The sequence below is a fragment of the Pristis pectinata genome, chromosome 10 (genome assembly GCF_009764475.1).
Source record: "Pristis pectinata isolate sPriPec2 chromosome 10, sPriPec2.1.pri, whole genome shotgun sequence".
Taxonomy (NCBI): Eukaryota; Metazoa; Chordata; class Chondrichthyes; order Rhinopristiformes; family Pristidae; genus Pristis; species Pristis pectinata.
In genome coordinates, this window is record NC_067414.1 from 68,618,432 (window position 1) to 68,634,204 (window position 15,773).

The 15,773-nt window shown below is 40.8% G+C and overlaps 1 protein-coding gene across 1 annotated transcript in view; it reads right to left on the reverse strand.

Moving 5' to 3' along the window:
• Nucleotides 1-348: 348 nt before the first annotated feature.
• The window catches only part of ddx1 (DEAD (Asp-Glu-Ala-Asp) box helicase 1), a 35,258-nt gene continuing 19,833 nt past the window's right edge, over nucleotides 349-15,773 (reverse strand). The window contains exons 19-26 of the mRNA XM_052024301.1: nucleotides 15,462-15,608; nucleotides 15,284-15,375; nucleotides 9,922-9,994; nucleotides 9,770-9,842; nucleotides 9,614-9,656; nucleotides 5,880-5,975; nucleotides 2,475-2,595; nucleotides 349-663 (exon numbers count right to left, since the gene is read on the reverse strand). Of these exons, the coding sequence (XP_051880261.1) occupies nucleotides 533-663; nucleotides 2,475-2,595; nucleotides 5,880-5,975; nucleotides 9,614-9,656; nucleotides 9,770-9,842; nucleotides 9,922-9,994; nucleotides 15,284-15,375; nucleotides 15,462-15,608 (776 nt within the window). The 3' untranslated portion in view covers nucleotides 349-532. The remainder of the gene's footprint in view (nucleotides 664-2,474; nucleotides 2,596-5,879; nucleotides 5,976-9,613; nucleotides 9,657-9,769; nucleotides 9,843-9,921; nucleotides 9,995-15,283; nucleotides 15,376-15,461; nucleotides 15,609-15,773) is intronic.

Here is a 15,773-nt window from a genome sequence, read left to right on the forward strand (position 1 = left end):
ATCAGACCAATCTGGATTTATATTTGAAGTCCCCAAGGCAATGGAGTGGAAAGAACATGATAAAATAACATCCCCTTTTCCACACAGACTAGTAGACAGCAAACTCTTCGACTAAAAGCAGACTTACTATTAGCCATACATTGAACTGTGAATAACCAATAGCTTCAGTAACTACTACTTTACGGTGATTCCTTGAATCTGCTCAGCTAGCATGAAAACATGATCATTTCCTATGTAGAATTAATAAAAAAGTACACATTTAAAATCATCACTTTCCATATTTTGTCAAATCATACAACCCACAGGATTTTTTTTTTGAACAGTTTATTCACCAGAACAATTCTGACATCTGATATTTCATTGTCACATTAGATCGGTGTAAAAACTGTCAAGCTCTGAAACAGAGGTCAACGTGCAGACCCTCGTGATTGTTAACAATTTCTAGATGTCATTTTGCAGTAATAAACATCTTCAAGCTTCTTTAGTTACTTGTCAGTTTCTTTGCTGAACTAAATTAAGGCGCATGTTGCAATCAAAAGCGCCTGAACAGTTGGTTGGGAAGATAGCCAAAATGTAAGAAAGAGGATTGAGCCTCCTTTTCAAGAGCAGCCAGCTCTTGTACTGAAGGTGCCAAAGCATCAACATGACCCTTGTACTGGCCACCTGCCAAGAGGAAGAACAAGAAAGTGAAAATTAAGACATTTAAATCACTTGGTTAGAGTTAAAACACTTCAGTTTATGTGGCACACATTCATTACCAAAGAAGCCATTGGAGATTACTATTCTTTGACTTGATGGAAGCAGCTCAACAAATGACCCAAATAAAATTTGTAAAAGAGAACCTATGCATACAATTATATTTAAAATTTCATTCTTTGACAGCAGTGAAAAGAGATACCAAAAATGGCAAGAGCACAAAGCACGTCGGGACAACTGTGTATCACTCAAATTGATTTAGTTTCAGACAGAGCTGGTTTTCCTCACTCCTGAAGGTGATCTGACGCCAGTGGGCTGTTGCTCCAGGACTACTTTTTCCTGAATATGTTCCATAGTATAGCACCCAACACAAAACTTTACTTTCTAAATTTGCAGGAGGTAAGTACAGAGGAGTTGGACTCCGGCGATACAAAAGCATTATGGTTATAATATTGTATTAGTAATCCAGCGGACTGAGCTACTACTTCACAAGTTCAACTTCCACCATTCAAGTCAACCTGGGACTTGAATATCCCCAGTAATATTATCTATACAAGTACCAGATTTTTATGATAAAGTTCCATTTGGTTCAATTTACAGATTAGAATAGGCTGTCTTTTCCAATTGCCCTTTAAACGTGAGTGGATTACTTAGAAGTTTCCATAAGACATAGGAGCAGAATTAGGCCATTCGGCCCATTGAGTCTGCTCTGCCAATCATGGCTTTTTATTTCTCCCTCTCAACACCATTCTCCTGCCTTCTCTCTGTAACCTTTGACACCCTTACTAATCAAGAACCTATCAATCTCCACTTCATATATATCCAATAACTTGACCTCTACAGCCATCTGCGGCAATGAATTCCACAAATTCACCACCCTCTGGCTAAAGAAGTTCCTCCTCATCTCTGTTCTAAAGGGATATCCTTCTATTCTAAAGGGATGTCCTTCTATTCTGAGCCTGTGCCCTCTGGTCCAAGACTCTCCCACTACTAGATACATCCTCTCCACATCCACTCTATCCAGGACTTTCAATATGCAGTAGGTTTCAATGAGATGCCCCCTCATCCTTCTAAACTCCAGCAAGTACAGGCCCAGAACCAGATGTTCCTCACATTAACCCTTTCATTCCCGGGATCATTCTTATAAACCTCCTCTGGACCCTCTCCAATGCCAGCACATCCTTCCTTAGGTATGGGGCCCAAAACTGCTCATGATACTCCAAATGTGGTCTGACCAATGCCATACAAAGCCTCAGCATTACATCGTTGCTTTTATATTCTAGCCTAGTTTCAAAGGCAATTATGTTTGGGCAATAAAAACTATCCTTGCCAATGACAACCACACCCCATTGATGAATTCAGAAAAACTTAATACGTCTTTCAAAGTCGCAGAAGCATTGGTAAGAGGGCACAAACTTAATCTGAATAGCAAAAGGAGCAGAGGCAATTTTAGGAATTGTTAAAAAGACAAATTGTTGCATTTTGAATGCATTGCCTAAAAAGCATGGCGGCAGAGAATTCAAAAGTAATTTTTAAAAAGGTGACTGGATAGTTACTTGAAGGGAAAGAAAATACAAAGATATAGGGCAAGAGCAGGGGCCACGAATAACTGTGACAAATCTTTCAAAGAACAAGTATGGTATCACACATATCAAATGGCCTTCTTCTGCTTTATGCATTCTATGACTTTATTCAAAAATTATGGTTGAATAGACTAATTTTCTTTTAAATAAACTGAGATATAACACTCTAATGAAGTTCTTATCCAAAATACTCACCTCCTAATGCTCTTTTTTGTCCATAGACTACTTTACCGTCAAATTCATCCACTGGAATTTTTAGGTCAGGCTCAACTTGAGAGATGATGACGTTTAAGTGCTCTTCAATGTCAGTCAACAACTTGTTTAAAAACAAAGGTGGCCAGGATGGGTGGAAAAATAATAGAGAAAACATTTCTTAGTTCTCAATCCACTTAAAGTCTTTTCACTCAGGTGAAATGAACATTAGTACTATGACGGCACAAAAATCTTCCACTATACTTCACCAATTTTCATGTTGGCAAATTCAATCTTTTTTTAAAAGATGGGAATGAGAAAGCTCATAAGTTATGAGAAAACACAAGTAGGGAATTGGTTATACAGCCCCGTAAAGCTCATCCACAGATAAATGAGAATGGCTGACCTGATCTTAACCTCAACACTTCTCTCCATAATCCTCATCTCCCCGAAAGTCAGCCTCCATAGCTCTTTGGGTTTGAGAATACCAAACATTCCCCATCTCCAAAATGGCTAATCCCTTCTGTCTCCTGGTTCTGTATCTTCACACAAGGAGAAATGTTTTCCTATTTCCTTACAACACTGGAAGCAATTCATCTCACAGCCTTTGCCAACACTCAGAGCATCTCCATTCCCCAAAGTTACTTCCCTGTAACCCAACACATGCCCATCAACTACCCCTGATTCTTCTGCAAACTACCAACACTAAGGGCAATCTACAACAGCTAATTAATATACCAGCACATCTTTGGGATATGAGAGGAAACCACGGTGCCCAAGGGAAACCTATGCAGTCACAGGGAGAAAATACAATCTCATATACAGATGGCACCCAAGGTCATGATTAAACCTGAGTGCCTAGAGCTGTGCCAATGTGATACCCTTTCAACATCTACCAACAAGCCCTTTCAGAATCTTACATACTTCAACAGACTATCTCATGTTCTTCTAAATCCACTCTGTAGAGGCCCAATCTGGCCAACCTTTCCACTTTCCAGGAACCAACCTAGAAATATAGCACAGATTACCCTTTTAGGGAAGATGGGTCAGGGGATGTGGCCAATTCTGCTTTTAAACATACAGTCTGGTTAAACTTCTACTTGGAGAAGAGCAAGAGCTGTTGGTTCCAACCTGATTTAACGTGAACATTACCAAGTCATTTTGAATTGGTCACATCTTGTACCAGATGTAAAACAATCCCATTAGAAAGTCTAATCATGTTCCTAATGTCTTTAGTTTGGCCAAGGTCAGTTCCAACACTGTAGAAAAATAACTACTCTGATTTTTGCGTGGCAGCAAATTAACCATCCTCAGAATGTGCTTATTTACAGCTATAAACCCAATAAATGAAAACTAATACAGCTTTCCCTTGGCATGACAACAGACAGACAGCATAGGTGAAATATATGGACTTATGAGCATGGTTTTGCAAAAAGATTTCACAAGTTATACAGGAATGTTAAACAGCATTACACCCTAATTCCCATATTCTAAATTTCCTGTACTCATACTGCATTTTGAGACATTATATGATAGCTTTGGGATATTTAACTCTGTAGTTAAGAAGAGTTTGTAATCACCAAAGTTGTGGTTATACGTTTATAAGTGTACTCAATCAATCTTAACATTAGAGAAGCAAAAAATCTTATTAACTTTTACCCAAACTTTCGAGGAAAAAAAAGCTAGTTGATGTCCAACTTTACAATAGTTAGCAAATGGTCACTCAAGTTTGGTAATCAAATGTTTAATAGATTACTGCTCGTTAAATGTTAATTACATACAGAAGCAGTTCAAGGGTTAACCATTTTCAAAAGTTCAAAATATACGGTTGCCTTAAAGAGAGGTAGGTTTAAAGTTTAAACATTTGAACAACATTTAGAGACAATTGCAAAATGACTAATATTTTTTAAATGGAGACAAAAAATCCTGCAGATGCTGGAATCTGGAGCAATACACAAGAAGTGCTGGAGGAACTCAGCAGGTCAGGCAGCATCTATGGAGGGAAATAAACAGTCGACGTTTCAGGCTGAGTTGCTTCATCAGGACTGGAAAGGAAGAGAGCAAAAGCTGAAGGAGGAGGAATCCAGTAGAAGATGGCGGTGGACCATGGAATAAAAGATACAGGAGGGAGGAGAAGAGATGGGCAGGTTATCAAGGTAGGGGAAGGGAGCCACAGGAATAAGGCAAGACAAAGTGGGGAGTGGGGGAAGAAAAAGGAATGGGATTACCAGGTTAGAGAAATCAATGTTGAGGCCATCAGGTTGGAGACTCCCAAGGTTGGAATATGAGGCGTTGTTCCTCCAACCTGCGTCTGGCCTCAACGTGGCAGTAGAGGAGGTCATGGATAGACATGTCAGTATGGGAATGGGATGTGGAATTGAAGCGGCTGGCCACCGGGAGGTCCTGGCTGTTGCGGCAGATGAAAGGAAGGTGCTCAACGAAGTGGTCATCCAATCTACGTCGGGTCTCACCAATGTACAGGAGGCCACAACAGATGCAATATATGACACCCTCAGACTCACAGGTGAAGCACTGCCTCACCTGGAAGGATTGTGTGGGACCCTGAATGGTGATGAGAGAGGAAGTGTGGGGACAGGTGTAGCAGTTGGTGCAGTTGCAGGCATAAGTGCCAAGGAGGTTATCAGTGGGGAGGGACGAGTGGACAAGGGAGTCGCCAAGAGAGCGTCCCTTTGGAAAGCAGAGAGAGGGGGTGAGGGGAAGATGTGCCTGATGGTAGGGTTCCGTTGGAGGTGGCAGAAGTTGCGGAGAATGATGCGTTGGATATGCAGGCTCGTAAGGTAATAGGTGAGGACAAGGAGAACCCTGTCCCTGTGATTGGGGGGGGGGGGGGGGTGAGGGCAAACATGCGAGAAGTGGAGGAGATTCGGGTAAGGGCAGCACTGATGGTGATGGAAGGGAAACCCCAGTTACTGAAAAAGGTGGACATCTCTGATGTCCTAGAATGGAAAGCCTCATCATGGGAACAGATGTGGCAGAGGTGGAGGAACTGGGAGAAGGGGATGGCATCCTTACAAGTGATAGGATGGGAAGAGGTGTAGTCGAGGTAACTGTGGGGAGTCAGCGAGTTTGTAGAAGATGTCTGTTGTTAATCTGTCTCTGGAGATGGAGGTAGAGAGAGAGGTGTCAGAGATGGACCAAGTGAATCTGAGGGCTAAGTTAATGAACTTGACAAGCTCTGCACGGGGGTGGGAAGCAGCCCCAATGCAGTGGAGAAAGAGTTGGGGGAGCGTTACCTGTATGGGCTTGGAACTGTTTCACGTAGCCGACAGAGGCAGGCATAGCTGGGGCCCATAGTTTTTTTTAATGACTGAGTTTATACATTTTTGACAATATAATTGCTGCAACTTAATGAAGCAAATGTCTATAAAATATAGTAAATTAATGTACCTGCATTTCATTGTACCATATGGTACATCCACCTTGATCCTTCAGCCTGGTGTTATAGCAACCTCTTCCACGAGTTCCACAGACATGATACCAAACCTATAAGTCATTAAAAGTAAATGACTGCTTGTCAGTGGTTTCTAAATGCTGGCCACATGAAAAGATTTAAAATAATTGGAAGAAGTACGAGGGGAATTGGGTAGGGAAGCGAATGAGGTCAAGAGGTTTGAGAGCTTCAAGTTCCTGGGAGTAAACATCACCAACAGCCTGTCCTGGTCAAATCACGTAGCTGCCATGGCCAAGAAAGCTCACCAGCACCTCTACTTCCTCAGGAGGCTAACGAAATTCGGTTTGTCCCCTTTGACTCTCACCAACTTTTACGGATGCATCATAGGAAGCATCCTATCTGGATGTATCATGGCTTGGTACGGCAACTGCTCTGCCCAGGACCACAAGAAACTGCAGAGAGTTGTGGACACAGCGCAGCGCATCACGGACACCAGTCTCCCCTCCATGGACTCTGTCTTTACCTCTTGTTGTCTTGGTGAAGCATCCAGCATAATCAAGATGCCACCCACCCGGGACATTCTCTCTTCTCTCCTCTTCCATTGGGTAGAAGATACAGGAGCCTGAAGGCACGCACCACCAGACTTGAGGATAGCTTCTACCCCACTGTGATAAGACTATTGAACAGTTCCTTTATACAGTGAGATGGACTATGACCTCATGACCTACCTCATTGTGACCTTGCACCTTATTGCACTGCACTTTCTCTGTAGCTGTGACACTTTACTCTGTACTGTTACTGTTTTTTTTTTACCTGTACTACATCAATGCACTTTGTACTAACTCAGTGTAACTGCACTGTGTAATGAATTGACCAGTATGATTGGTTCGTAAGACAAGCTTTTCACTGTACCTCGGTACAAGTGACAATAATAAACCAATACCAGTAAGATTATTTCTTCTCACCCAGAGGGTGGTAGGGATCTGGAACTTTTTGAAAAAGTAATAGAGGAAGAAGCACTCATATTTAAACACTACTTGGGAGTATACTTGAAGAGCTGGGATCTACCAATCTGACCCCACTGCACTGCATTGTTCTTTGACAATAAAGACTGATGGCAAGATTCTGGAACATGTAGACCACTTTCCACGTTTTGGGAACCAACTCTTGGCAAAGGCAAACATCAATAATGAAATTCGCCGCCTTCAATGCTCCAGCACAGCTTCAGGTAGATTGAGGAAAAAGGTATTCATTTACCAAGGCCTCGGTAAAGGCACAAAACCCACACTCTACTGGGCAACAGTGATTCCTGCCCTCTTATATGCTTCTGAGATCTGAATTGCCTCCAACAGGTATCTCAAGGCACTGGGGAAATACCAATGAGTTTTCTGCAAAATCCTCCAAATTCATTGGAAGGAGAGGCAAACTAACATCAATATCATCTCCAAAGCCAACACCCCTAGCATTGACACCCTAATTACATTCAGTTGGCTATGCTGGGCAGGCCACATCACTCGTATGCCCCACAGACTCCCAAAATGAGCACTCTATTCTGAGCTTGGGCATGGGAAAGCAGTCAGAGAAAAAGGTTCAAGAATGTCCTCAAAGTGGAGGAGGAGCATTTGGGATGGTATGAGAATCCAGAGGTCACACATCAGGAACATATGAAAACTCTGCACAAGTAGAGCAAGAAACACTTTCTAACAAACTACCCACCCAGCACCCTATCAACCATTTCCTACTTCATTTGTGGAAGTTTGCAATTCCCACACTGGCCCCATCGGCTACTTCAGAGCCCACAAAACTGGAGTGAAAACAAGCCATCCCGATCCTGAAGGATTGCTGAAGAAATACCACAATCAAAGGGCATTTTAAACTACATAAAGCCCAGGAAAACCAAATGTACTTCAATAGAGTGAAGGATGTATTTATGATGTACAAAAGTGATGGTTTTCTAGATCAGCCTGCTGAAGAGACACTGAGGAAACAAGATATAAAAGAAATAGCAAGATCTAGGATTTGAAAAACTTCTGAATTTTGCAAAGGAACACAAAGACATAGATAAGAAGGGAGAAGGTACAAGAATAAACTTGTAAGACAGATTTAAGAGTTTCTATATGTAAAAAGAAAAGTATGAGCTAAAATTAATCAAGAACTGTCTGACTGGAAAAATTATGTGGTGCAACAAAGAAATGGCAGAGAAATTAATCAATTGTATTGTGTCCGTATTTGTAGAAGACAGAAAATTTCTTGGAAAAGATGGAGAATTACAGATCCAGAGTGAATGAAGTGCCCAAAGAAACTAGCATTAGGTAAATTAATATGGCTGAAAGGCGATATCCTCTAATTCGTTATGACCTGCATTCAAGGGTTTTGAAGGTGATGGATATGGCTGTGGATGCACCAGATGTCATCCTCAAAATTCCACAAGTTCTAGAATGGTTCCCACAGGTTGGAAAGTAGCAAAGAAACCCCATTATTTAAAAGAGGGAGAGAAAAAAAACAGGAATTATAAACCAGCTAGCCTGTTAGCAGTAATAAGGAAAATACTAGAACCTATTATTAAGGAGGTGGTTATCAGTCCACGTAGAAAATAACAGTAGGATTGAATATTGTGAACATGGATTTACGAAAGGAAATCATGTTTGACAAATCCATAACAACTTGAAGTTGTAAACAGCAGAATACTGCTGTTGAAAATGAGCCACTTGATGTGACATACCTGGATTTTTAGATGGTTTTCAATAAGGTTGCACACAAAAGCTCGGGGGTTTAGAGTCATGAGAGATGATCTCATTGAAAAGTACAAAAACCTAACTGGATTTGATAGGGTAGATGCAAAGTTCATGCCTGCCTTCACTGGATGTCGAGAACTAGAAGCCTGTCTCAATACAAGGAGACTACCATTCAGGACAAATGAGAAATAGATTTATGTTGTGGATATATCTTTGGAATTTTACACCCAAGAGGGCAGTGAAGGTTCAGTCACTGACTGTATGTCGAAGAGATCAATAGAGATTTAGATATTAAGGGAACCCAGGGAAATGGTGTTCGTACAGGAAAGTGACACTGAGATAAAGGATTAACCATGATCTGTGAACAAACCGACTCCTTTTTCTGGTTGAACAAAAAGTCTTCAAGAAGCTTTGAAAATGGAAGAAGATGATACACTGCAAATTCTGAGTAGATAGTTGTACTAGAAAGGGGTTGTGTTCTCTTAAGGACCACCATTGGCTGTGAAATAGAGGGTGTGGGAAATAGAAACAGCCAGGGTTTAAGCAAGGAAGAAGAAAGGCATGCAAAAATCTGAAGAACAAAGAGTGTCAAAAAGAATTTTGGACAATTCAGAGGGATAATAGCAGCCAGTGAACCATAGAAGAAAAAAAATGGATACAGGCAATGTCACCATCTCAGAAGTTAAAGTGAATATGTTAAGGTTAATTAAATTATTTTCTGGGTTTATCGTGCATTCTAGATTCTTAAGAGCAGTTGATCTGAAGAAATAATGATGTTATGAGTACACTCTACAAAGGTTTGTCATATAGATTTGATTTTACTGGATAATAAATACCTATCAGACCAATGTCCAAAAGCATCTGTAACTTAAAGAGGTCATAAACAACTGTCAAATAAATCAAAAGAGTAGCTACTTAAAGTATTTATAGGCATTATAATGTAAAATCACTAAAATAAAACATATCATAACAATAAGATTAATACAATTGGTTACCTTTTCCTTCTCAGTTGCCACCAAGGAAATGGCTAAACCCATTCTAAATTAAAAAAAAGAATTAAGCGTTACTTTGCTACATTAAAAAAAATTCAACATAAAGGAAAACATTATGAACTGCATAAAAATGGAGTTAATACAAACTGGGTGTCTTACCTGTCAGCTCTTCCCACTCGTCCAATCCGATGAACGTAGTTTTGTTTTTCATCAGGAAGGGTCACATTAATTACTATTTTTTGAAAGTAAAAATAAATTATTATTGTATTAAATTAAAGAGCAGCAACACAACCATTAGATATTTCACTCACCAAAAGGAACACCACGAACGTCAATTCCTCTGGCAGCAACATCAGTACAGATCAGGAATCTCACATCCATTTTCTAAAAATCGAAAATCATCAAAATATTCAGTTAATTGGCTCCACAGATTTTTTTTTAAATTGTTATATTCTGAACAAAGACTAGTGAGAATGTCATTCTTCCATTCCTAGCTGAAGTTTTGAATCACTGGTCTCCGATCAGAAGACAGTTGTTCAAGATAATGCAAATGAACAGCTAATTAATGAAGTTTCAGACTTATCAGGTAAACTGGTTAGCTGTTTCAGAACTGTTCTGTGGTGAAGACTACTTTCGACAAACGCTTACTTCTGCTCAGTTAAAAAGTGTTTCCAATATTGATCCAATGAAATTAATGATGTTGAATATTTCTGCTTCAAATATGGCAAGAACGCTTTGAAGACATGTCATCAGTTCATGTAAAGACCAACCTTTCCAAGTTTAACTATGCAAAGATTGAAATACTCAAGTGGAGGTCAGTCGTTAGTAATTACATCCTAGATATTTTCTAATATGCTGGAATCATCAGTGAGTCCAGTAAGGGAGTGAAAGATGCAGCAATTCCACACCACAAATGGTGTGGAATCTGCACCAGCATCCCACACTGGATTGGACCTGACCCCATGGAGAACCCTCAATGTTCATTTTAATGAAGAGGAGTGGCTTTGAGGGATTATTAGTTAACTTATTTAATTTGTTTGAGTTTAAGTATTTTCAATTTTTGTTCTTAAGTGTGTTTTTAATTGCATGAATAGTTTTAAGATTTTTGAATGATTCTTAGCAACTAAAGCAGTCAAATGTTTTTAAGTGAAGGGCAAGGCTGGCAGGAGTAGGGAACCCGGGATATCCAAGGCTATTATGGGAAGCGAGGGAAGAGATTGCTGCGCCTTTGGCGACGATCTTTGCATCCTCACTGACCACAGGAGTTGTTCCAGATGATTGGAGAGCGGCAAATGTTGTTCCTTTGTTTAAGAAAGGGAGTAGGGATAACCTTGGGAATTACAGACCAGTGAGTCTTACTTCAGTGGTGGGCAAATTACTGGAAAAGATTCTTAGAGACAGGATATATGGGCATTTAGAGAAGCATAGGCTGATTAGGGACAGTCAGCATGGCTTTGAGGGGCAGGTCGTGCCTCACGAGACTGATTGAATTCTTTGAGGATGTGACAAAGCACATTGATGAAGGTAGAGCAGTGGATGTGGTGTACATGGATTTTGATAAGGTTTGATAAGGTTCTTCATGGAAGGCTTATTCAGAAAGTCAGGAGGCATGGGATCCAGGGAAACTTGGCTGTGTGGATTCAGAATTGGCTCACCCATAGGAGACAGAGGGTGATGGTAGGTGGAGCGTATTCTGCCTGGAGGTCCGTGACCAGTGGTGTTCCGCAGGGATCTGTTCTGGGACCCCTCCTCTTTGTGATTTTTATAAATGACTTGGATGAGGATGTGGAAGGGCGAGTTAGTAAGTTTGCTGATGATACAAAGGTTGGTGGTGTAGTGGATTGTGTAGAAGGTTGCTGTAGATTACAACAGGATATTGATAGAATGCAGACCTGGGCTGAGAAGTAGCAGATGGAGATCAACCCAGATAAGTGTGAAGTGATACACTTCGGGAGATCGAACTTCAAAGCAGAATACAAGGTTACTGGCAGGACTCTTAGCAATGTTGAGGAACAGAGGGATCTTGGGGTCCAGGTCCACAGATCCCTCAAGATTGCCACGCAGGTCGATAGGGTTGTTAAGAAGGCGTATGGAGTGTTGGCCTTTATTAGTCGGGGTATTGAGTTCAAGAGCCTTGAGGTGATGTTGCGGCTCTTTAGAACTCTGGTCAGACCACACTTGGATAATTGTGTTCAGTTCTGGTCGCCTCATTATAGGAAGGATGTGGAAGCTTTAGAGAGGATGCAGAGGAGATTTACCAGGATGTTGCCTGGATTGGAAAGCATGTCTTATGAGGATAGGTTGAGTGAGCTAGGGCCTTTCTCTTTGGAGAGGAGGAGGATGAGATGTGATTTGATAGAGGTGTACAAGATAAGAGGCATAGATCCAGTGGACAGTCAGAGACTTTCCCAGGGTGACAATGGCTAACACGGAGGGGCATAATTTTAAGGTGATTGGAGGAAGATACAGGGGGAATGTCAGTGGTAAGTTTTTTTTTTAAAAACAGAGTGGTGGGTGCGTGGAGTGCACTGCGGGCAGAGGTTGTGGGGCAGATACATTAGGGACATTTAAGATACACAAGAGACTCTTAGACACATGAATGATAGAGAAATGGGGAGCTATGTGGGAGGGAAGGGTTAGATAGATCTTAGAGCAGGATAAAATGTAGGCACAACATTGTGGGTCGAAGAACGTGTACTGTGCTGTAATATTCTATATGACAAGAGACATTGAGGCTCTGGTCAGGAAAAAGGAGGCAGCATGGGATAAGGACAGGCAGCTGGGATCAAGTGAATCCCTGGAGGGGTATAGGGGATGCAGAAGTTTACAGAGCGCGAGAGAAGGGGCCCACAAAAACCAAAGTGAGCATCTTTGTGTGGAGCCACAGGAGATGGGCAAGATCTTCAATGAATATTTATCCTTTGTTTTTACCATGGAGGAAGACATGAAGACTTCAGAACTTGAGATAGTTAATGGCGATGTCTTGGGGATAGTCCGCATTACAGCAGAAGAGGTGCTGGATTTCTTAAAACGTATGAAGGTAGATAAATCTCCAGGGCCTGATCCGGTATATCCAAGAACACTATAGGAAGCTATAGAAGAAATTGTAGAAGCCCTGGCTGGGACGTATGCATCATCGTTAGCGATGGGTGAAGTGCAGAAGAATGGAGGGTGGCTAATGTCATGCCTTTATTTAAGAAGGGCTGCAAAGAAAAACCTGGGAACTATAGACCAGTAAGCCCAACATCTGTGGTAGGTAAGTTACTAGAGAGGATTCTGAGGGATAAGATAACATATGCATTTGACAGGGGTTGATTAGGGATAGGCAGCACAGCTGTGTGTGTGTGTGGGAGATCATGTCTCATGAATTTGATTGAGGTTTTTTTTTGAAGAAGTAACCAAGAAGGTCGATGGGAGCAGGGTGGTAGATGTGGTCTATATGGACATCAGTAAGGCCTTTGGTGAGGTTCCCCATGGTAGGCTGCTATGGAAAGTTGGATCGCATGGGATCCAGGTAGAGCTAGCTAATTGAAAACAGAGGGTGATGGTGGAAAGTTGTTTCTCAGACTGGAGGCCAGTGACTAGTGGTGCTCTTCAGGAGTCAGTGATAGACCCATTGTTGTTTGTCATCAGCTCAATGATTTGGATAAGAATGTACAAGGCCTGGTTAGTAAGTCTGCAGATGACACAAAAATAGGTGTTATCATAGACAGTGAAAATGGTTATCAGAAATTAGAGGGACCTTGATCAGCTGGGTCAGTGGGCCGAGGAATGGCAAATCTAACTTAATTTGGCTAAATGTGAGGTGTGTCATTTTGGGGAAGACAAATGAGGGTAGGACTTTCACAATGAACGGCAGGGCCCTGGGGAGTGTAATAGAGGGACCTAGGAGTACGTGGTTCCCTGAAAGTAGCATCACAGGTAGACAGTGAGGTGAAGGTGACTTTTGGCACGCTGGCCTTTGTCAATCAGGGCATTGCGTATATAAATTGGGATTAGTTGTAGATGCAGTTGTACAAGACATTGGAGAGGCTGCATTTAGAATATTATGTTCAGTTTTGGTCACCCCAGTATTGGAAAGATGCCATTAAGCTGGAAAGAGTGCAGAGGAGATTTAAAAGGATGTTGGTGGGATTCAAGGGATTGAGAGTGGTTGAACAGGTTGGGGCTTTATTTATTAGAGCGTAGGAGAATGAAGGGTGATATTATAGAGGTGTATAAAATCATGAGGAGCATAGAAAGAGTCAATGAGCACAGTCTTTTTCCCTAGGGTTGGGGAATCAAGACTAGTGGACATAGGTTTAGGAATGAGAGGCGAGAGAATTAATAGGAACCTGAGGGGCAGCTCTTTCGCCCAGGTGATCTGTATATGGAATGAGGTGCCAGAGGAAGTGGTTGAGACAGGTACATTAACGACATTTAAAAGGCACTTGGACAGAATACATGGATACAAAAGGTTTGGAGAAATATGGGCCAAATGGGACTAGCTCAGATGGGAATGGTGGTCGGCATGGGCCAGCTGGGTCGAAAGGCCCATTAAGTGCTATATGACATGTTTTGATATCCCAGCTGAATGGCCTTTTCAACTGGTGAGCGAGGCTCGCTCTTCTTGCCACCCTGTATTATGCCATTCCAGCATGAAGCACCACATTGCCACTTAAAGTCTCACAGTACTGAATAGCTTCTCTCACAAGTTCCCACTGGGGGAACAGCTCAAGGCAAGTCTGTACTTTTTTTGAGGTCAGTGTTGAATGCAAACAACACACCACTGACCACAGACCCTTGGTGAAAGTAACAAAGAAAACGGCACCATAGCCAGATTTTCAAAAATACAACAGCAAATCTCACATGTTAATATTCAAATCTCAGCTTGAAAGTGGTTGCAATGCATAACATTAATACTCTTTGCTTAGGGTAAATATTAAATGCTTTAAATTTAAAAGCTACAGGTTGCCAAGTACTATATTTCATACGTTTACAAAATAAACTGTATTTTTCCCAGAAATGGCTGATACTATGGACCATGCCCAAGACAAAATGAAACCACAGCTTTAACACAAGATTATTTTGTAGCTTTTGTTACTGGCTTTTACATTGTATTGCCCTTTCTCTACATCTATTTACCTGATGAAGTCAACCACTACCATTTAGTAAATGAAAATAAAAAACAAAACCGCATTTGCTGGAAATCTTAAAGCAGAAAATGCTGAAAACACTCAACAGGTCAGGCAGCATCTGTGGAAAGCAGAACAATGTAACTTCTGAAAGAAGCTTCGACTTTAAATGTTAACTGTCCACAGATGTTGCCCCAACTCGCTGAGTGTTTCCACCATTTTTACTGCTTTTATTAACTCACATTTAGTATTTGAACTGAATACACATTTAAGTAAAACATATTGAATCACTGATGACAATTTCCTTAGTACTACATTGAGTTTTTTTTTAAATTTTAAAAAGCAGTAGCAAAAGTTATGCACTTTGGAAAACTACTCAATATTTAGTGCTACATTTCTCATTTTCTAGAAAAATAACACATGCAAAAACAACAAAAATAGTCATGTACCGAGAGTTGGAATTGCTAAAGCATCTTCAAGCAGTTTACAGACAGATTTTCTATTATATATAGCTAACCTGACAAATAAACTGTTACCAGATAAAATATTTCACAAGTACCTTGAACCTTTCCAAGTTTTGCTTTCTTTCATTTGGCTTTCTATCACCATGCAAACAAACACAAGAGAACTGATGTCCCTTTCTGTCTGGACCTGAAACAGTAGATTGATCTGATGTGAGAAACCCAAACCCAAAGCAAATAACCAAAACAAACCAATAGACTTTAGAACTAACTCACCTCCTCCCATCTGAATAAAATATTGTTCCATGTTATCACAGTCAATCTTTGTCCTGCAAAAAATGATTGCTTGATCCATCTTGTGTTCTTTGATTGCACGTACAGTATATTCACCCTTTAGTATTTTAATAGCTTCAGACCACATCTCTAGAGAAGCAATATGGAAATAAGTTAAACAGAAAAAAATTATACGCAAAATGAAAACAACTCAGTTATTAAGTGCCAAGAGCAAAACAGCAGCAAGGTAACTATAGATAAAGAGCATCTACTCTAATAACTCAAAAAACAAGATGACGTGTTGAAAGCAAATTC